This window comes from Sphaeramia orbicularis, unplaced genomic scaffold (assembly GCF_902148855.1).
Source record: "Sphaeramia orbicularis unplaced genomic scaffold, fSphaOr1.1, whole genome shotgun sequence".
NCBI lineage: Eukaryota > Metazoa > Chordata > Actinopteri > Kurtiformes > Apogonidae > Sphaeramia > Sphaeramia orbicularis.
The window spans coordinates 1-16,152 of NW_021941528.1; the positions used below are offsets into that span (position 1 = coordinate 1).

The following is a 16,152-nucleotide window of genomic DNA, read 5'->3' on the forward strand; positions in this document are numbered from 1 at the left end:
CGCGTACAAGAGGAGGTGAGGCCCGCTGCAGGTGGACCCAACCAGAACCAGAGTCAGAACCAGGACCAGAACCAGAGTCATATTCAGAACCAGAACCATATTCAGAACCAGGGCCAGAACCAGAGTCAGAACCAGGACCAGAACCAGAGTCATATTCAGAACCAGAACCATATTCAGAACCAGGACCAGAACCAGAGACAGAACCAGGACCAGAACCAGAGTCATATTCAGAACCAGAACCATATTCAGAAACCAGGACCAGAACCAGAACCAGAGTCATATTCAGAACCAGAACTGAGCCGAAATTAGATTGGGAATCAAATCAGAATCACACCCAAAATCAGAACCTAAATCAAAATGGATCAAAAATCTGATCAGAACCAGATTAAAGACAAGAATCAGTATCAGAACCAGAATCTTTCAAAATCAGATTCAGTATCAAGTTGGTGGTAGAAACCCGATTCCAAATCCGAACCAGATTATGGAACATCATCATTGATCAGATAATTGTAATAACCAGGTGTGATGCGTTCACTGTCCCTTCAGAAATAGGATAATCCATAAACCCAGGTTTAGACGTTTCACTTCATTATTGGATGGATTTCAGAGTTCGTTTGTACGTAGACTTCCTGTTCCTGTCGTGTCTGTTTTCTGTGATTTACTTTTTTTCCACCTGTTCAGATGAAACTGAACTGAATAAACCAGATGAACCTGAACACATCTGAGGACATGACCAGGGTGTCAACGGGTCAGTGTTGTAGAATGGGTTCTGATCCAAAGCCTTTGTCCTGTTTTCATCAACTGGAGTTTCCTTCAGCGTTCAGCTTCAGTTGGACTGAAACGATGCCACACACAAACCTGCAGTCGATTCCAGAGGAGGTGAAAGTGTGTGTGTTTGAAAAACTCACATATGTGTGAAACATGTGTGACATGAACCACAGACACACTGAAGAACCTGACGTCAGCTGTGGAGCTTCAGTTTTAGAAGTTCTATGTGAGAACCTGCTGTTCTAGAGGCTGTGGAGCTTCAGTTTTAGAAGTTCTGTGTGAGAACCTGCTGTTCTAGAGGCTGTGGAGGTTCAGTTTTAGAAGTTCTGTGTGAGAACCTGCCGTTCTAGAGGCTGTGGAGCTTCAGTTTTAGAAGTTCTGTGTGAGAACCTGCTGTTCTAGAGGCTGTGGAGGTTCAGTTTTAGAAGTTCTGTGTGAGAACCTGCTGTTCTAGAGGCTGTGGAGGTTCAGTTTTAGAAGTTCTATGTGAGAACCTGCTGTTCTAGAGGCTGTGGAGGTTCAGTTTTAGAAGTTCTGTGTGAGAACCTGCTGTTCTAGAGGCTGTGGAGGTTCAGTTTTAGAAGTTCTGTGTGAGAACCTGCTGTTCTAGAGGCTGTGGAGGTTCAGCTTTAGAAGTTCTATGTGAGAACCTGCTGTTCTAGAGGCTGTGGAGGTTCAGTTTTAGAAGTTCTGTGTGAGAACCTGCTGTTCTAGAGGCTGTGGAGGTTCAGTTTTAGAAGTTCTGTGTGAGAACCTGCTGTTCTAGAGGCTGTGGAGGTTCAGTTTTAGAAGTTCTGTGTGAGAACCTGCTGTTCTAGAGGCTGTGGAGGTTCAGTTTTAGAAGTTCTGTGTGAGAACCTGCTGTTCTAGAGGCTGTGGAGGTTCAGTTTTAGAAGTTCTGTGTGAGAACCTGCTGTTCTAGAGGCTGTGGAGGTTCAGTTTTAGAAGTTCTGTGCAGCTTTGAGTCGTTTGTGTCCTGATGAATCAGATCAGTTTACGTCGACTGGATGGAAACGAGTCCCACTGAGGTTTATTTACAGAAGAAACAGTCAGCAAAAAGAAGAAGAGTGACCATGTGACCTTCAGTTCAAACGGGGGGAGGGAGAGGAATGTTTATCAGTTGTTCATTTGTTATTTATCAGTTGTTATGTGTTATCAGTTGTTTATTTGTTGTTTATTAGTTTTTTTTTTGTTGTTTATCAGTTGTTTACCTGTTGTTTATCAGTTGTTTATTTGTTATTATCAGTTGTTTATTTGTTGTTTATCAGTTGTTTACCTGTTGTTTACCTGTTGTTTATCAGTGTTTATCAGTTGTTTACCTGTTGTTTATCAGTTGTTTACCTGTTGTTTATCAGTGTTTACCTGTTGTTTACCTGTTGTTTACCTGTTGTTTATCAGTTGGTTATCAGTTGTTTACCTGTTGTTTATCAGTTGTTTATTGTTATTTATCAGTTGTTTATTTGTTATTTATTTGTTGTTTATCAGTTGTTTACCTGTTGTTTATCAGTGTTTACCTGTTGTTTATCATTTGTTTACCTGTTGTTTATGTGTTTCTTCTTGGTTTCCTGTTTCCAGGTGGGAGGAGGAATACTCTGCCAGACTGGAGCTGCAGGAGAAGGTGGAGGAACTGGAGGAGGTCAGAGTTCACCTCCACCTGTGGGCTCCTGTTTGTGTACTTTCTGTTGACCTTGTCTGTTTCCTTGTTTGTTTCTTTGTTTGTTTCCTGTGTTTGTTTCCTTGTCTATTTCCTTGTTTGTTTCCTTGTCTGTTTCTTAGTTTCCTTGTTTGTTTCCTATGTTTGTTTCCTTGTCTGTTTCTTAGTTTCCTTGTTTGTTTCCTATGTTTGTTTCCTTGTCTGTTTCTTAGTTTCCTTGTTTGTTTCCTATGTTTGTTTCCTTGTCTGTTTCCTTGTCTATTTCCTTGTTTGTTTCTTTGTTTGTTTCCTGTGTTTGTTTCCTTGTCTATTTCCTTGTTTGTTTCCTTGTCTGTTTCCTTGTCTGTTTCTTAGTTTCCTTGTTTGTTTCCTATGTTTGTTGCCTTGTCTGTTTCCTTGTTTGTTTCCTTGTCTGTTTCCTGTTTGTTTCCTTGTTTATTTCCTATGTTTGTTTCCTTGTCTGTTTCCTTGTCTGTTTCCTTGTTTGTTTCCTTGTCTGTTTCTTAGTTTCCTTGTTTGTTTCCTATGTTTGTTTCCTTGTCTATTTCCTGTTTGTTTCTTTGTTTCCTGTGTTTGTTTCCTTGTCTATTTCCTGTTTGTTTCCTTGGTCTGTTTCCTTGTCTGTTTCTTAGTTTCCTTGTTTGTTTCCTATGTTTGTTGCCTTGTCTGTTTCCTTGTCTGTTTCCTTGTTGTTTCCTTGTTTATTTCTGTGTTTGTTTCCTTGTCTGTTCCTTGTCTGTTTCCTATGTTTGTTTCCTAGTCTGTTTCCTTGTTTGTTTCCTTGTTTGTGTCCTTGTTTGTTTCCTATGTTTGTTTCCTTGTCTGTTTCCTTGTCTCTTTCCTTGCCTGTTTCCTTGTCTGTTTCCTGTCTGTTTCCTGTTTGTTTCCTTGTCTATTTCCTTGTCTGTTTCCTTGTCTGTGTCATTGTTTGTTTCCTGTTTGTTTCATTGTCTGTTTCCTTGCCTGTTTCCTGTCTGTTTCCTTGTTTGTTTCCTTGTATATTTCCTTGTTTGTTTCCTTGTTTGTTTCCTGTTTGTTTCCTTGTTTGTTCCTTGTTTGTTTCCTTGTCTGTTTCTTTGTCTGTTTCCTTGTCTGTTTCCTTGTTTGTTTCCTTGTCTGTTTCCTGTTTGTTTCCTTGTTTGTTCCTTGTCTGTTTCCTTGTTTGTTTCCTGTGTTTGTTTCTTCGTCTGTTTCCTTGTCTGTTTCCTTGTTTGTTTCCTGTGTTTGTTTCCTGTGTTTGTTTCCTGTGTCTGTTTCCTGTGTCTGTTTCCTTGTGTGTTTCCTTGTGTGTTTCCTTGTTTGTTTCCTTGTCTGTTTCTTAGTTTCCTTGTTTGTTTCCTTGTCTGTTTCTTAGTTTCCTTGTGTGTTTCCTTGTTTGTTTCCTTGTCTGTTTCTTAGTTTCCTTGTTTGTTTCCTTGTCTGTTTCCTTGTTTGTTTCCTTGTCTGTTTCTTAGTTTCCTTGTGTGTTTCCTTGTCTGTTTCCTTGTTTGTTTCCTTGTCTGTTTCTTAGTTTCCTTGTTTGTTTCCTTGTCTGTTTCCTTGTTTGTTTCCTTGTCTGTTTCTTAGTTTCCTTGTCTGTTTCCTTGTCTGTTTCCTTGTGTGTTTCCTTGTCTGTTTCCTTGTGTGTTTCCTTGTCTGTTTCTTAGTTTCCTTGTTTGTTTCCTTGTCTGTTTCCTTGTTTGTTTCCTTGTCTGTTTCTCAGTTTCCTTGTGTGTTTCCTTGTGTGTTTCCTTGTGTGTTTCTTAGTTTCCTTCTGTTTCCTTGTCTGTTTCCTTGTTTGTTTCCTTGTCTGTTTCTTAGTTTCCTTGTGTGTTTCCTTGTGTGTTTCCTTGTGTGTTTCCTTGTTTGTTTCCTGTCTGTTTCTTAGTTTCCTTGTTTGTTTCCTTGTCTGTTTCCTTGTTTGTTTCCTTGTCTGTTTCTCAGTTTCCTTGTCTGTTTCCTTGTGTGTTTCCTTGTTTGTTTCCTTGTCTGTTTCTTAGTTTCCTTGTCTGTTTCCTTGTCTGTTTCTTAGTTTCCTTGTCTGTTTCTTAGTTTCCTTGTCTGTTTCCTTGTCTGTTTCCTTGTCTGTTTCTTAGTTTCCTTGTCTGTTTCCTTGTCTGTTTCTTAGTTTCCTTGTCTGTTTCCTTGTCTGTTTCCTTGTCTGTTTCTTAGTTTCCTTGTCTGTTTCCTTGTCTGTTTCTCAGTTTCCTTGTCTGTTTCCTTGTCTGTTTCCTTGTTTGTTTCCTTGTCTGTTTCTTAGTTTCCTTGTCTGTTTCCTTGTCTGTTTCTTAGTTTCCTTGTCTGTTTCCTTGTCTGTTTCTTAGTTTCCTTGTCTGTTTCCTTGTCTGTTTCCTTGCTTGTCTCCTTACCTGTTGGTCCTCTTTGTTTGCTGTGTTGCGTTCAGGACCTTCAGGACAGTGCAGTGTGTCAGGATGAGCTGTGTCTTCGGGTGCAGCAGCTGAAGGCAGAGCTGGTTCTGTTCAAAGGCCTCCTCAGTAACGTACGTCCGCTTCTGCTCTCACTTCATCTGATAGTTGTTGTTTCTGTTCCGCTGTTTGGACGTGGACGTGTTTGAATGTTCAGATTCAACCCAAACCCTCTGACCTCACGTCCGTTGGTCCTCTCGTCCACACAGTCCCTGTCCTCCTGTACGTTCAGTCACATGTTTAAAGCTGCGGCAGACTTTCATGTCCAGTGTTTCCTCAGATCTGTCCATCCTCAGTCCTCTCCTCAGTCTCATTGGTCCGTTACTCTGTCTGTCATTCCTCAGCTGACTCTCTTCCTCATGAACAGTTTCTTCGTTCCGTCCTCCACAGACAGACCACGTGTTTACATTCAGAGTCAGAAGGAACTGAACGTCTGAGGAGTTTGGTTGTGACGTCCATTGTGGGAAACGCCAGTTCGCTGTCTGACAGCTTCAGCTGGAACAGACACGAGGCGGAACGGCAGGAGCTCCCTTCCCTCTATGCATATAGCTGTTTCCACATTTCAGCCGTTTCCACGTTTCAGCCGTTTCCACGTTTCAGCCGGTTCTGCGTCGTGTTTCATCCATATAATATCATATGGTCATGCTGCCGCTGTCAGGCAGCACGAAGCACGTCACAACCAAACTCCTCAGATGTTCAGTTCCTTCTGACTCTGAATGTAAACACGTGGTCTGTCTGTGGAGGACGGAACGAAGAAACTGTTCATGAGGAAGAGAGTCAGCTGAGGAATGACAGACAGAGCAACGGACCAATGAGACTGAGGAGAGGACTGAGGATGGACAGATCTGAGGAAACACTGGACATGAAAGTCTGCCGCAGCTTTAACCGTGACGCAGCGCTCATGTCAGATCCTCCACATGTTTAGTCCTGACGTGTCGCTCATGTTCTCATCACTCATGTTCTCATTGCTCATATTGTCGTCACTCATATTTTCATCACTCATGTTCTCGTCACTCATGTTCTTGTCACTCATGTTCTCATCACTCTTGTTCTCATCACTCATGTTCTCGTCACTCATATTCTTGTCGCTCATGTTCTCATCACTCTTGTTCTCATCACTCATATTCTTGTCGCTCATGTTCTCATCACTCTTGTTCTCATCACTCATGTTCTCATCACTCATGTTCTCATCACTCATATTCTCATTGCTCATGTTCTCATTGCTCATGTTCTCATTGCTCATGTTCTCATCGCTCATGTTCTCATCGCTCATGTTCTCATCGCTCATGTTCTCATCGCTCTTGTTCTCATCGCTCTTGTTCTCATCGCTCTTGTTCTCATCGCTCTTGTTCTCATCGCTCATGTTCTCATCACTCATGTTCTCATCACTCATATTCTTCTTGCTCATGTTCTCATCACTCATATTCTCATCACTCACGTTGTCATCGCTCACGTTCTCATCGCTCACGTTCCCATCACTCACGTTCTCATCGCTCACGTTCTCGTCACTCCTGTTGTCGTTGCTCACGTTCTCGCCTGTTCTCCTCAGAACCTGTCGGAGCTGGACTCCCAGATCCAGGAGAAGGCCATGAAGGTGGACATGGACATCTGCCGTCGCATCGACATCACAGCGCGGCTCTGTGACGTGGCTCAGCAGAGGAACTGTGAAGACACCACCCACATGTTCCAGGTACGCACAAGCCACGCCCCCAACACCCCCACGCCAAAGCCCTCAGTCACATGACCTCCTGTCTTTGTTTCCTTTTTGTTTCCTGTTTGTTTTCTGTTTGTTTCCTTTTTGTTTCCTTGTTTCTGTTTGTTTTCTGTTTGTTTTCGTTTGTTTTCTGTTTGTTTCCTTGTTTTCTGTTTGTTTCTTTGTTTGTTTCCTTGTTTGTTTTCTGTTTGTTTCCTTGTTTTCTGTTTGTTTTCATTTGTTTTCTGTTTGTTTCCTTGTTTTCTGTTTGTTTCCTTGTTTTCTGTTTGTTTTCGTTTGTTTTCTGTTTGTTTCCTTGTTTGTTTTCTGTTTGTTTCCTTGTTTTCTGTTTGTTTCTTTGTTTGTTTCCTTGTTTGTTTTCTGTTTGTTTCCTTGTTTTCTGTTTGTTTTCATTTGTTTTCTGTTTGTTTCCTTGTTTTCTGTTTGTTTCCTTGTTTGTTTTTTGTTTGTTTTCTTGTTTTCTGTTTGTTTCCTTGTTTTCTGTTTGTTTTTGTTTGTTTTCTGTTTGTTTCCTTGTTTGTTTTCTGTTTGTTTCCTTGTTTTCTGTTTGTTTTCATTTGTTTTCTGTTTGTTTCCTTGTTTGTTTTCTGTTTGTTTCCTTGTTTTCTGTTTGTTTCCTTGTTTGTTTTCTGTTTGTTTCCTTGTTTTCTGTTTGTTTCCTTGTTTTCTGTTTGTTTCCTTGTTTTCTGTTTGTTTCTTTGTTTGTTTCCTTGTTTGTTTTCTGTTTGTTTCCTTGTTTTCTGTTTGTTTTCATTTGTTTTCTGTTTGTTTCCTTGTTTGTTTTCTGTTTGTTTCCTTGTTTTCTGTTTGTTTTCATTTGTTTTCTGTTTGTTTCCTTGTTTGTTTTCTGTTTGTTTCCTTGTTTTCTGTTTGTTTCCTTGTTTGTTTTCTGTTTGTTTCCTTGTTTTCTGTTTGTTTTCATTTGTTTTCTGTTTGTTTCCTTGTTTGTTTTCTGTTTGTTTCCTTGTTTTCTGTTTGTTTCCTTGTTTGTTTTCTGTTTGTTTCCTTGTTTGTTTTCTGTTTGTCTTCATTTGTTTTCTGTTTGTTTCCTTGTTTTCTGTTTGTTTTCATTTGTTTTCTGTTTGTTTCCTTGTTTGTTTTCTGTTTGTTTCCTTGTTTTCTGTTTGTTTTCATTTGTTTTCTGTTTGTTTCCTTGTTTTCTGTTTGTTTTCGTTTGTTTTCTGTTTGTTTCCTTGTTTGTTTTCTGTTTGTTTCCTTGTTTTCTGTTCGTTTCTTTGTTTGTTTCCTTGTTTGTTTTCTGTTTGTTTCCTTGTTTTCTGTTTGTTTTCATTTGTTTTCTGTTTGTTTCCTTGTTTTCTGTTTGTTTCCTTGTTTGTTTTTTGTTTGTTTTCTTGTTTTCTGTTTGTTTCCTTGTTTTCTGTTTGTTTTTGTTTGTTTTCTGTTTGTTTCCTTGTTTGTTTTCTGTTTGTTTCCTTGTTTTCTGTTTGTTTTCATTTGTTTTCTGTTTGTTTCCTTGTTTGTTTTCTGTTTGTTTCCTTGTTTTCTGTTTGTTTCCTTGTTTGTTTTCTGTTTGTTTCCTTGTTTTCTGTTTGTTTCCTTGTTTGTTTTCTGTTTATTTCCTTGTTTTCTGTTTGTTTCTTTGTTTGTTTCCTTGTTTGTTTTCTGTTTGTTTCCTTGTTTTCTGTTTGTTTTCATTTGTTTTCTGTTTGTTTCCTTGTTTGTTTTCTGTTTGTTTCCTTGTTTTCTGTTTGTTTTCATTTGTTTTCTGTTGTTTCCTTGTTTGTTTTCTGTTGTTTCCTTGTTTTCTGTTTGTTTTCATTTGTTTCTGTTTGTTTCCTTGTTTGTTTTCTGTTTGTTTCACTTGTTGTTTTCTGTTTGTTTTCATTTGTTTTCTGTTTGTTTCCTTGTTTGTTTTCTGTTGTTTCCTTGTTTTCTGTTTGTTTCCTTGTTTGTTTTCTGTTTGTTTCCTTGTTTGTTTTCTGTTTGTCTTCATTTGTTTTCTGTTTGTTTCCTTGTTTTCTGTTTGTTTCCTTGTTTTCTGTTTGTTTCCTTGTTTGTTTTCTGTTTGTTTCCTTGTTTTCTGTTTGTTTTCATTTGTTTTCTGTTTGTTTCCTTGTTTTCTGTTTGTTTTCTGTTTGTTTTCGTTTGTTTTCTGTTTGTTTCCTTGTTTTCTGTTTGTTTCTTTGTTTGTTTCCTTGTTTGTTTTCTGTTTGTTTCCTTGTTTTCTGTTTGTTTTCATTTGTTTTCTGTTTGTTTCCTTGTTTTCTGTTTCCTTGTTTGTTTTCTGTTTGTTTTCATTTGTTTTCTGTTTGTTTCCTTGTTTTCTGTTTGTTTCCTTGGTTTTCTGTTTGTTTTTTTGTTTTTTTGCTGTTGTTTCCTTGTTTGTTTTCTGTTTGTCTTCATTTGTTTTCTGTTTGTTTCCTTGTTTGTTTTCTGTTTGTTTCCTTGTTTGTTTTCTGTTTGTTTCCTTGTTTGTTTTCTGTTTGTTTCCTTGTTTTCTGTTTCCTTGTTTGTTTTCTGTTTGTTTTCATTTGTTTTCTGTTTGTTTCCTTGTTTGTTTTCTTTTTGTTTCCTTGTTTTCTGTTTGTTTCCTTGTTTGTTTTCTGTTTGTTTCCTTGTTTTCTGTTTGTTTTCATTTGTTTTCTGTTTGTTTCCTTGTTTTCTGTTTGTTTTCATTTGTTTTCTGTTTGTTTCCTTGTTTTCTGTTTGTTTCCTTGTTTGTTTTCTGTTTGTTTTCATTTGTTTTCTGTTTGTTTCCTTGTTTGTTTTCTGTTTGTTTCCTTGTTTTCTGTTTGTTTCCTTGTTTGTTTTCTGTTTGTTTCCTTGTTTGTTTTCTGTTTGTTTTCATTTGTTTTCTGTTTGTTTCCTTGTTTGTTTTCTGTTTGTTTCCTTGTTTTCTGTTTGTTTCCTTGTTTGTTTTCTGTTTGTTTCCTTGTTTGTTTTCTGTTTGTCTTCATTTGTTTTCTGTTTGTTTCCTTGTTTTCTGTTTGTTTTCATTTGTTTTCTGTTTGTTTCCTTGTTTGTTTTCTGTTTGTTTCCTTGTTTTCTGTTTGTTTTCATTTGTTTTCTGTTTGTTTCCTTGTTTGTTTTCTGTTTGTTTCCTTGTTTGTTTTCTGTTTTTTTCCTTGTTTTCTGTTTGTTTCCTTGTTTGTTTTCTGTTTGTTTCCTTGTTTGTTTTCTGTTTGTCTTCATTTGTTTTCTGTTTGTTTCCTTGTTTGTTTTCTGTTTGTTTCCTTGTTTTCTGTTTGTTTCCTTGTTTGTTTTCTGTTTGTTTCCTTGTTTGTTTTCTGTTTGTTTCCTTGTTTTCTTTTTCCTTGTTTGTTTTCTGTTTGTTTTCATTTGTTTTCTGTTTGTTTCCTTGTTTGTTTTCTTGTTTGTTTCCTTGTTTGTTTTCTGTTTGTTTCCTTGTTTTCTGTTTGTTTTCATTTGTTTTCTGTTTGTTTCCTTGTTTTCTGTTCTCTTGTTTGTTTTCTGTTTGTTTTCATTTGTTTTCTGTTTGTTTCCTTGTTTGTTTTCTGTTTGTTTCCTTGTTTTCTGTTTCTTTGTTTGTTTTCTGTTTGTTTTCATTTGTTTTCTGTTTGTTTCCTTGTTTGTTTTCTGTTTGTCTTCATTTGTTTTCTGTTTGTTTCCTTGTTTGTTTTCTGTTTGTTTCCTTGTTTGTTTTCTGTTTGTCTTCATTTGTTTTCTGTTTGTTTCCTTGTTTGTTTTCTGTTTGTTTCCTTGTTTTCTGTTTGTTTTCATTTGTTTTCTGTTTGTTTCCTTGTTTGTTTTCTTTTTGTTTCCTTGTTTTCTGTTTCCTTGTTTGTTTTCTGTTTGTTTTCATTTGTTTTCTGTTTGTTTCCTTGTTTGTTTTCTGTTTGTTTCCTTGTTTTCTGTTTGTTTCCTTGTTTTCTGTTTGTTTCCTTGTTTGTTTTCTGTTTGTTTCCTTGTTTGTTTTCTGTTTGTCTTCATTTGTTTTCTGTTTGTTTCCTTGTTTGTTTTCTGTTTGTTTCCTTGTTTTCTGTTTGTTTCCTTGTTTGTTTTCTGTTTGTTTCCTTGTTTGTTTTCTGTTTGTTTCCTTGTTTTCTTTTCCTTGTTTGTTTTCTGTTTGTTTTCATTTGTTTTCTGTTTGTTTCCTTGTTTGTTTTCTGTTTGTTTCCTTGTTTTCTGTTTGTTTCCTTGTTTGTTTTCTGTTTGTTTCCTTGTTTGTTTTCTGTTTGTCTTCATTTGTTTTCTGTTTGTTTCCTTGTTTGTTTTCTGTTTGTTTCCTTGTTTTCTGTTTGTTTTCATTTGTTTTCTGTTTGTTTCCTTGTTTGTTTTCTGTTTGTTTCCTTGTTTTCTGTTTCCTTGTTTGTTTTGTTTGTTTCCTTGTTTGTTTTCTGTTTGTTTTCATTTGTTTTCTGTTTGTTTCCTTGTTTGTTTTCTGTTTGTTTCCTTGTTTTCTGTTTGTTTCCTTGTTTGTTTTCTGTTTGTCTTCATTTGTTTTCTGTTTGTTTCCTTGTTTGTTTTCTGTTTGTTTCCTTGTTTGTTTTCTGTTTGTTTCCTTGTTTTCTGTTTCCCTACTTTGTTTTCTGTTTGTTTCCTTGTTTGTTTTCTGTTTGTTTTCATTTGTTTTCTGTTTGTTTCCTTGTTTGTTTTCTGTTTGTTTCCTTATTTTCTGTTTGTTTCCTTGTTTGTTTTCTGTTTGTTTCCTTGTTTGTTTTCTTTTTGTCTTCATTTGTTTTCTGTTTGTTTCCTTGTTTGTTTTCTGTTTGTTTCCTTGTTTTCTGTTTGTTTCCTTGTTTGTTTTCTGTTTGTTTCCTTGTTTTCTGTTTATTTTCATTTGTTTTCTGTTTGTTTCCTTGTTTGTTTTCTGTTTGTTTCCTTGTTTTCTGTTTGTTTTCATTTGTTTTCTGTTTGTTTCCTTGTTTGTTTTCTGTTTGTTTCCTTGTTTTCTGTTTGTTTTCATTTGTTTTCTGTTTGTTTCCTTGTTTGTTTTCTGTTTGTTTCCTTGTTTTCTGTTTGTTTCCTTGTTTTCTGTTTGTTTCCTTGTTTGTTTTCTGTTTGTTTCCTTGTTTGTTTTCTGTTTGTTTCCTTGTTTTCTGTTTGTTTCCTTGTTTGTTTTCTGTTTGTTTCCTTGTTTTCTGTTTGTTTTCATTTGTTTTCTGTTTGTTTCCTTGTTTGTTTTCTGTTTGTTTCCTTGTTTTCTGTTTGTTTTCATTTGTTTTCTGTTTGTTTCCTTGTTTGTTTTCTGTTTGTTTCCTTGTTTTCTGTTTGTTTTCATTTGTTTTCTGTTTGTTTCCTTGTTTGTTTTCTGTTTGTTTCCTTGTTTTCTGTTTGTTTCCTTGTTTTCTGTTTGTTTCCTTGTTTGTTTTCTGTTTGTTTCCTTGTTTGTTTTCTGTTTGTTTCCTTGTTTTCTGTTTGTTTCCTTGTTTGTTTTCTGTTTGTTTCCTTGTTTTCTGTTTGTTTTCATTTGTTTTCTGTTTGTTTCCTTGTTTGTTTTCTTGTTTGTTTTCTGTTTGTTTGTTTGTTTGTTTCCTGTGTCCTTGGCCGTGTGTCACATGACCTCCTCCTCTCAGCAGGTGGCCACGCCCCCCTCCACCCTGAGCCGCCGCTCCAGGAAGCACAGTGGCCAATCGGCAAAGGGCGGAGACACGGACGAGCTGAGCAGCCTGTCGGAGAGCGAGGGAGGCGGGGCCAAGGACGAGGAGGCGGGCAGCACGGCGGCCAATCAGATCAACGAGCAGATGCAGAGGATGCTGAACCAGCTGTAGGTTTTCCTCTAAAGGGTCAAAGGTCACTGATGGGTAAAGGGGGCGGAGCTAAAGGCTGCCTTGTGTTTAGGAGGGAGTCGGAGTTCGAGGACGACTGCGACAGTTTGGCCTGGGAGGAAACGGAGGAAACGCTGCTGCTGTGGGAGGATTTCCCAGGATGCACTCTGGCAATGGAGACGCAGGGGGAGGTACCTGAACGCACCACGGCTTCAGTTTACAGAAACGGAAGGAAAACAGAAAAACAGAACCAAAAACAGGAATGAAAGAGAAACAAAACAGAAGCGAAAGAGAGGTGAAAGAGAAACGACAGACAACAAACCACAAACCAAACCGAACAGATGAACCTGAAGAAACACCAAACAGAACCCAAACCAAAAACAGGACCAGTGGTCCTGTATCTTAGCGTCCAAATTCAAAGCTTCGGTAAATGTATCCAGATCCATTTCTTCTGCCCCAGTTCTGTGTATTTATTCTATTACAGAAATAGTCCATGTTTTGCTCATATTCAATCAGATCTGTACAAAATTCAAATTCACACTTTATATCATTGATACTGATTTATTGGATCGATCCACTTCCTGTTATAATGGGAACATTTGTCAAAGTGGCACCAAATCCAGAATCAGATCTGGATCCAAATAATTTCACTAACTTGTGTTGACATCATCGTACAGCAGCTGTAGACCAGGTTTAAAGTCAATGAGAACTGGAGTTTAGGAGAAGAAGACGATTGAAAGTTTTGTAACAGACGACAGACGCCGCACGATGACAGTGGTTTACGGTCTGTCGGCCGCTAAGATAAAAGCAGGAACTGAAGAGAAAAATATGAACTTACAAACACAAGTAAACATTAGTTTAAGTTCATCAATACTTATTTTCAGTTATTGATCAGAAAATCAGTCCATCTGAATCAGAGACTGATGGATCAGTTTGATTGATCTGCATCAATAGGACGTTTTCTACTGACGCAGACGGATCCAATCAGACTGAGGAAAAGAACTGTAATGACGATCATCTGGACCAGATTTATTTATTTATTGATCAGCTGATTTTTCTGTATTTATGACTTTTGTTTGATCAGACTGTTTAAGTCAGAAAATAAATTTCCAACACATTTAAATGTTTTATCCGACTGAATAAAGTCATGACATGGAAGAAGTCACACAATCAGTGAACTTAAACAAAAACAGAAAATACAAAAAAAAAAATCTGGACAAATGTTTTTCATCAGAAACTGAAAAGATTTAAATAAAAACCATCAGACTTTGTCTCAGTTATTGAGGTTGATTTGATCAATAAATAAATAAATAAAGTCACAGGAACAGGATCATCTTCCATCGTAAACATCTGTTTATTTTCTTTCCAGTTTTAGTTTTAGTTCAAACATGGTCTCATTGAACATTTGGTTTGTTTTCCATCAGATTCACAGACGTCGATAACGACACATCGGACCCAGAAGTGTTGAATATTTGGAATATTTCCAATGTTTCTAATGTTTGTTTCTAAAGTTTCTAATGTTTCTAATGTTTGTTTCTAATATTTCTAAAGTTTCTAATGTTTGTTTCTAATGTTTCTAAAGTTTCTAATGTTTGTTTCTAATGTTTCTAAAGTTTCTAATGTTTGTTTCTAATGTTTCTAAAGTTTCTAATGTTTGTTTCTAATGTTTCTAATGTTTCTAATGTTTGTTTCTAATATTTCTAAAGTTTCTAATGTTTGTTTCTAATGTTTCTAAAGTTTCTAATGTTTGTTTCTAATGTTTCTAAAGTTTCTAATGTTTGTTTCTAAAGTTTCTCATGTTGAATGGGTTCAGTTTTCTCTGTGTGTTTTCAGCTTCAACAGGACGAGTCCATCGAGAAGGTGATCAACGACACCGAGTCTCTGTTCAAGTCCAGAGAGAAGGAGTACCAGGACACCATCGACCAGATCGAGGTCAGGTCACAGGTCACAGGTCTGAGGTCAGAGGTCACAGGGCAGAGGTCTGAGCACGCTCAGTACAAACATGGGTTTAGAACAGAGGTTTGATTATTTATGTAGAAAATGAACAGAAAATACTGAAAACAGAAAATACTGAAAAACAGAAAATACTGAAAAACAGAAAATACTGAAAACAGAAAATACTGAAAAACAGAAAATACTGAAAAACAGAAAATACTGAAAAACAGAAAATACTGAAAACAGAAAATACTGAAAAACAGAAAATACTGAAAACAGAAAATACTGAAAACAGAAAATACTGAAAACGGAAAATACTGAAAAACAGAAAATACTGAAAACAGAAAATACTGAAAACAGAAAATACTGAAAACAGAAAATACTGAAAAACAGAAAATACTGAAAAACAGAAAATACTGAAAACAGAAAATACTGAAAACGGAAAATACTGAAAAACAGAAAATACTGAAAACAGAAAATACTGAAAAACAGAAAATACTGAAAAACAGAAAATACTGAAAAACAGAAAATACTGAAAACAGAAAATACTGAAAAACAGAAAATACTGAAAACAGAAAATACTGAAAACAGAAAATACTGAAAAACAGAAAATACTGAAAACAGAAAATACTGAAAAACAGAAAATACTGAAAACAGAAAATACTGAAAAACAGAAAATACTGAAAAACAGAAAATACTGAAAACAGAAAATACTGAAAAACAGAAAATACTGAAAAACAGAAAATACTGAAAAAAAATGGGCCAGATCTGAACCCAGTTTTCAACAGTTGTCAATTTTTGTGTTGCCGTTGTGCATCTGCGTTGCCGTTTGCCTGATGTTTGTGTCATTGTGTCGTTCAGTTGGAACTCGCCAACGCCAAGAGCGACATGAACCGACACCTGCATGAGTACATGGAGATGTGTTCGATGAAGAGAGGCCTGGACGTGCAGATGGAGACGTGTAGGAGGCTGATCACACAGACTGGAGACAGGTACGGCAACGCAGGGCAACGCAACACAGCAACAATACACAAAGCACACACAAAACACACACCACAGATGGAGACGTGTAGGAGGCTGATGACGCAGAGTGGAGACAGGTACGGCAACGCAGGGTAATGCGTGGCAACGCAGGGCAACAACACACAAAACACACACCACGCAGACTGGAGACAGGTACGGCAACGCAGGGCAACAATGTGAATGAGAATGTGAATCAGATGTGACCGTTTGCGTCTCATTCCTTCGTTTATTTTTCTGTGTCCAACAGGAAGTCGACGTCGCTCATCACGCTGACGGTCGACGACAGCGACGGCGACAACAGAGACAGAGAAAGGAAGAAGCCGGCGCTGCCTCCAGACTCCGATGGTGGTGACTTGTACTGCGACGCCAACGCCTCCATCCCCCCCCTGACCTGGAGGAAACCATGACCCCGCCCCCAGCCCCCCCAACCTGGAGGAAACCATGACCCCGCCCCCAGCCCCCCCTGACCTGGAGGAAACCATGACCCCGCCCCCAGCCCCCCCTGACCTGGAGGAAACCATGACCCCAGCCCCCCCTGACCTGGAGGAAACCATGACCCCAGCCCCCCCGACCTGGAGGAAACCATGACCCCGCCCCCAGCCCCCCCTGACCTGGAGGAAACCATGACCCCAGCCCCCCTGACCTGGAGGAAACCATGACCCCAGCCCCCCTGACCTGGAGGAAACCATGACCCCAGCCCCCCCGACCTGGAGGAAACCATGACCCCAGCCCCCCTGACCTGGAGGAAACCATGACCCCAGCCCCCCCTGACCTGGAGGAAACCATGACCCCGCCCCCAGCCCCCCCTGACCTGGAGGAAACCATGACCCCAGCCCCCCTGACCTGGAGGAAACCATGACCCCAGCCCCCCTGACCTGGAGGAAACCATGACCCCGCCCCCAGCCCCCCCTGACCTGGAGGAAACCATGACCCCAGCCCCCCTGACCTGGAGGAAACCATGAC

The 16,152-nt window shown here is 38.3% G+C and overlaps 1 protein-coding gene across 1 annotated transcript; it reads left to right on the forward strand.

Annotated features, from left to right (window-relative positions):
* Positions 1-4: 4 nt before the first annotated feature.
* Positions 5-15,663, forward strand: LOC115416033 (intermediate filament family orphan 1-like; the record flags this gene model as incomplete). The annotated part of the gene is made up of 9 exons (XM_030129735.1): positions 5-15; positions 2,344-2,404; positions 4,806-4,901; positions 6,377-6,517; positions 12,043-12,230; positions 12,305-12,422; positions 14,065-14,163; positions 15,028-15,158; positions 15,437-15,663. Coding segments are annotated over 9 exons (1,005 nt in total), but the record flags the coding sequence as incomplete, so codon positions are not given.
* Between the last annotated feature and the right edge of the window lie 489 nt (positions 15,664-16,152).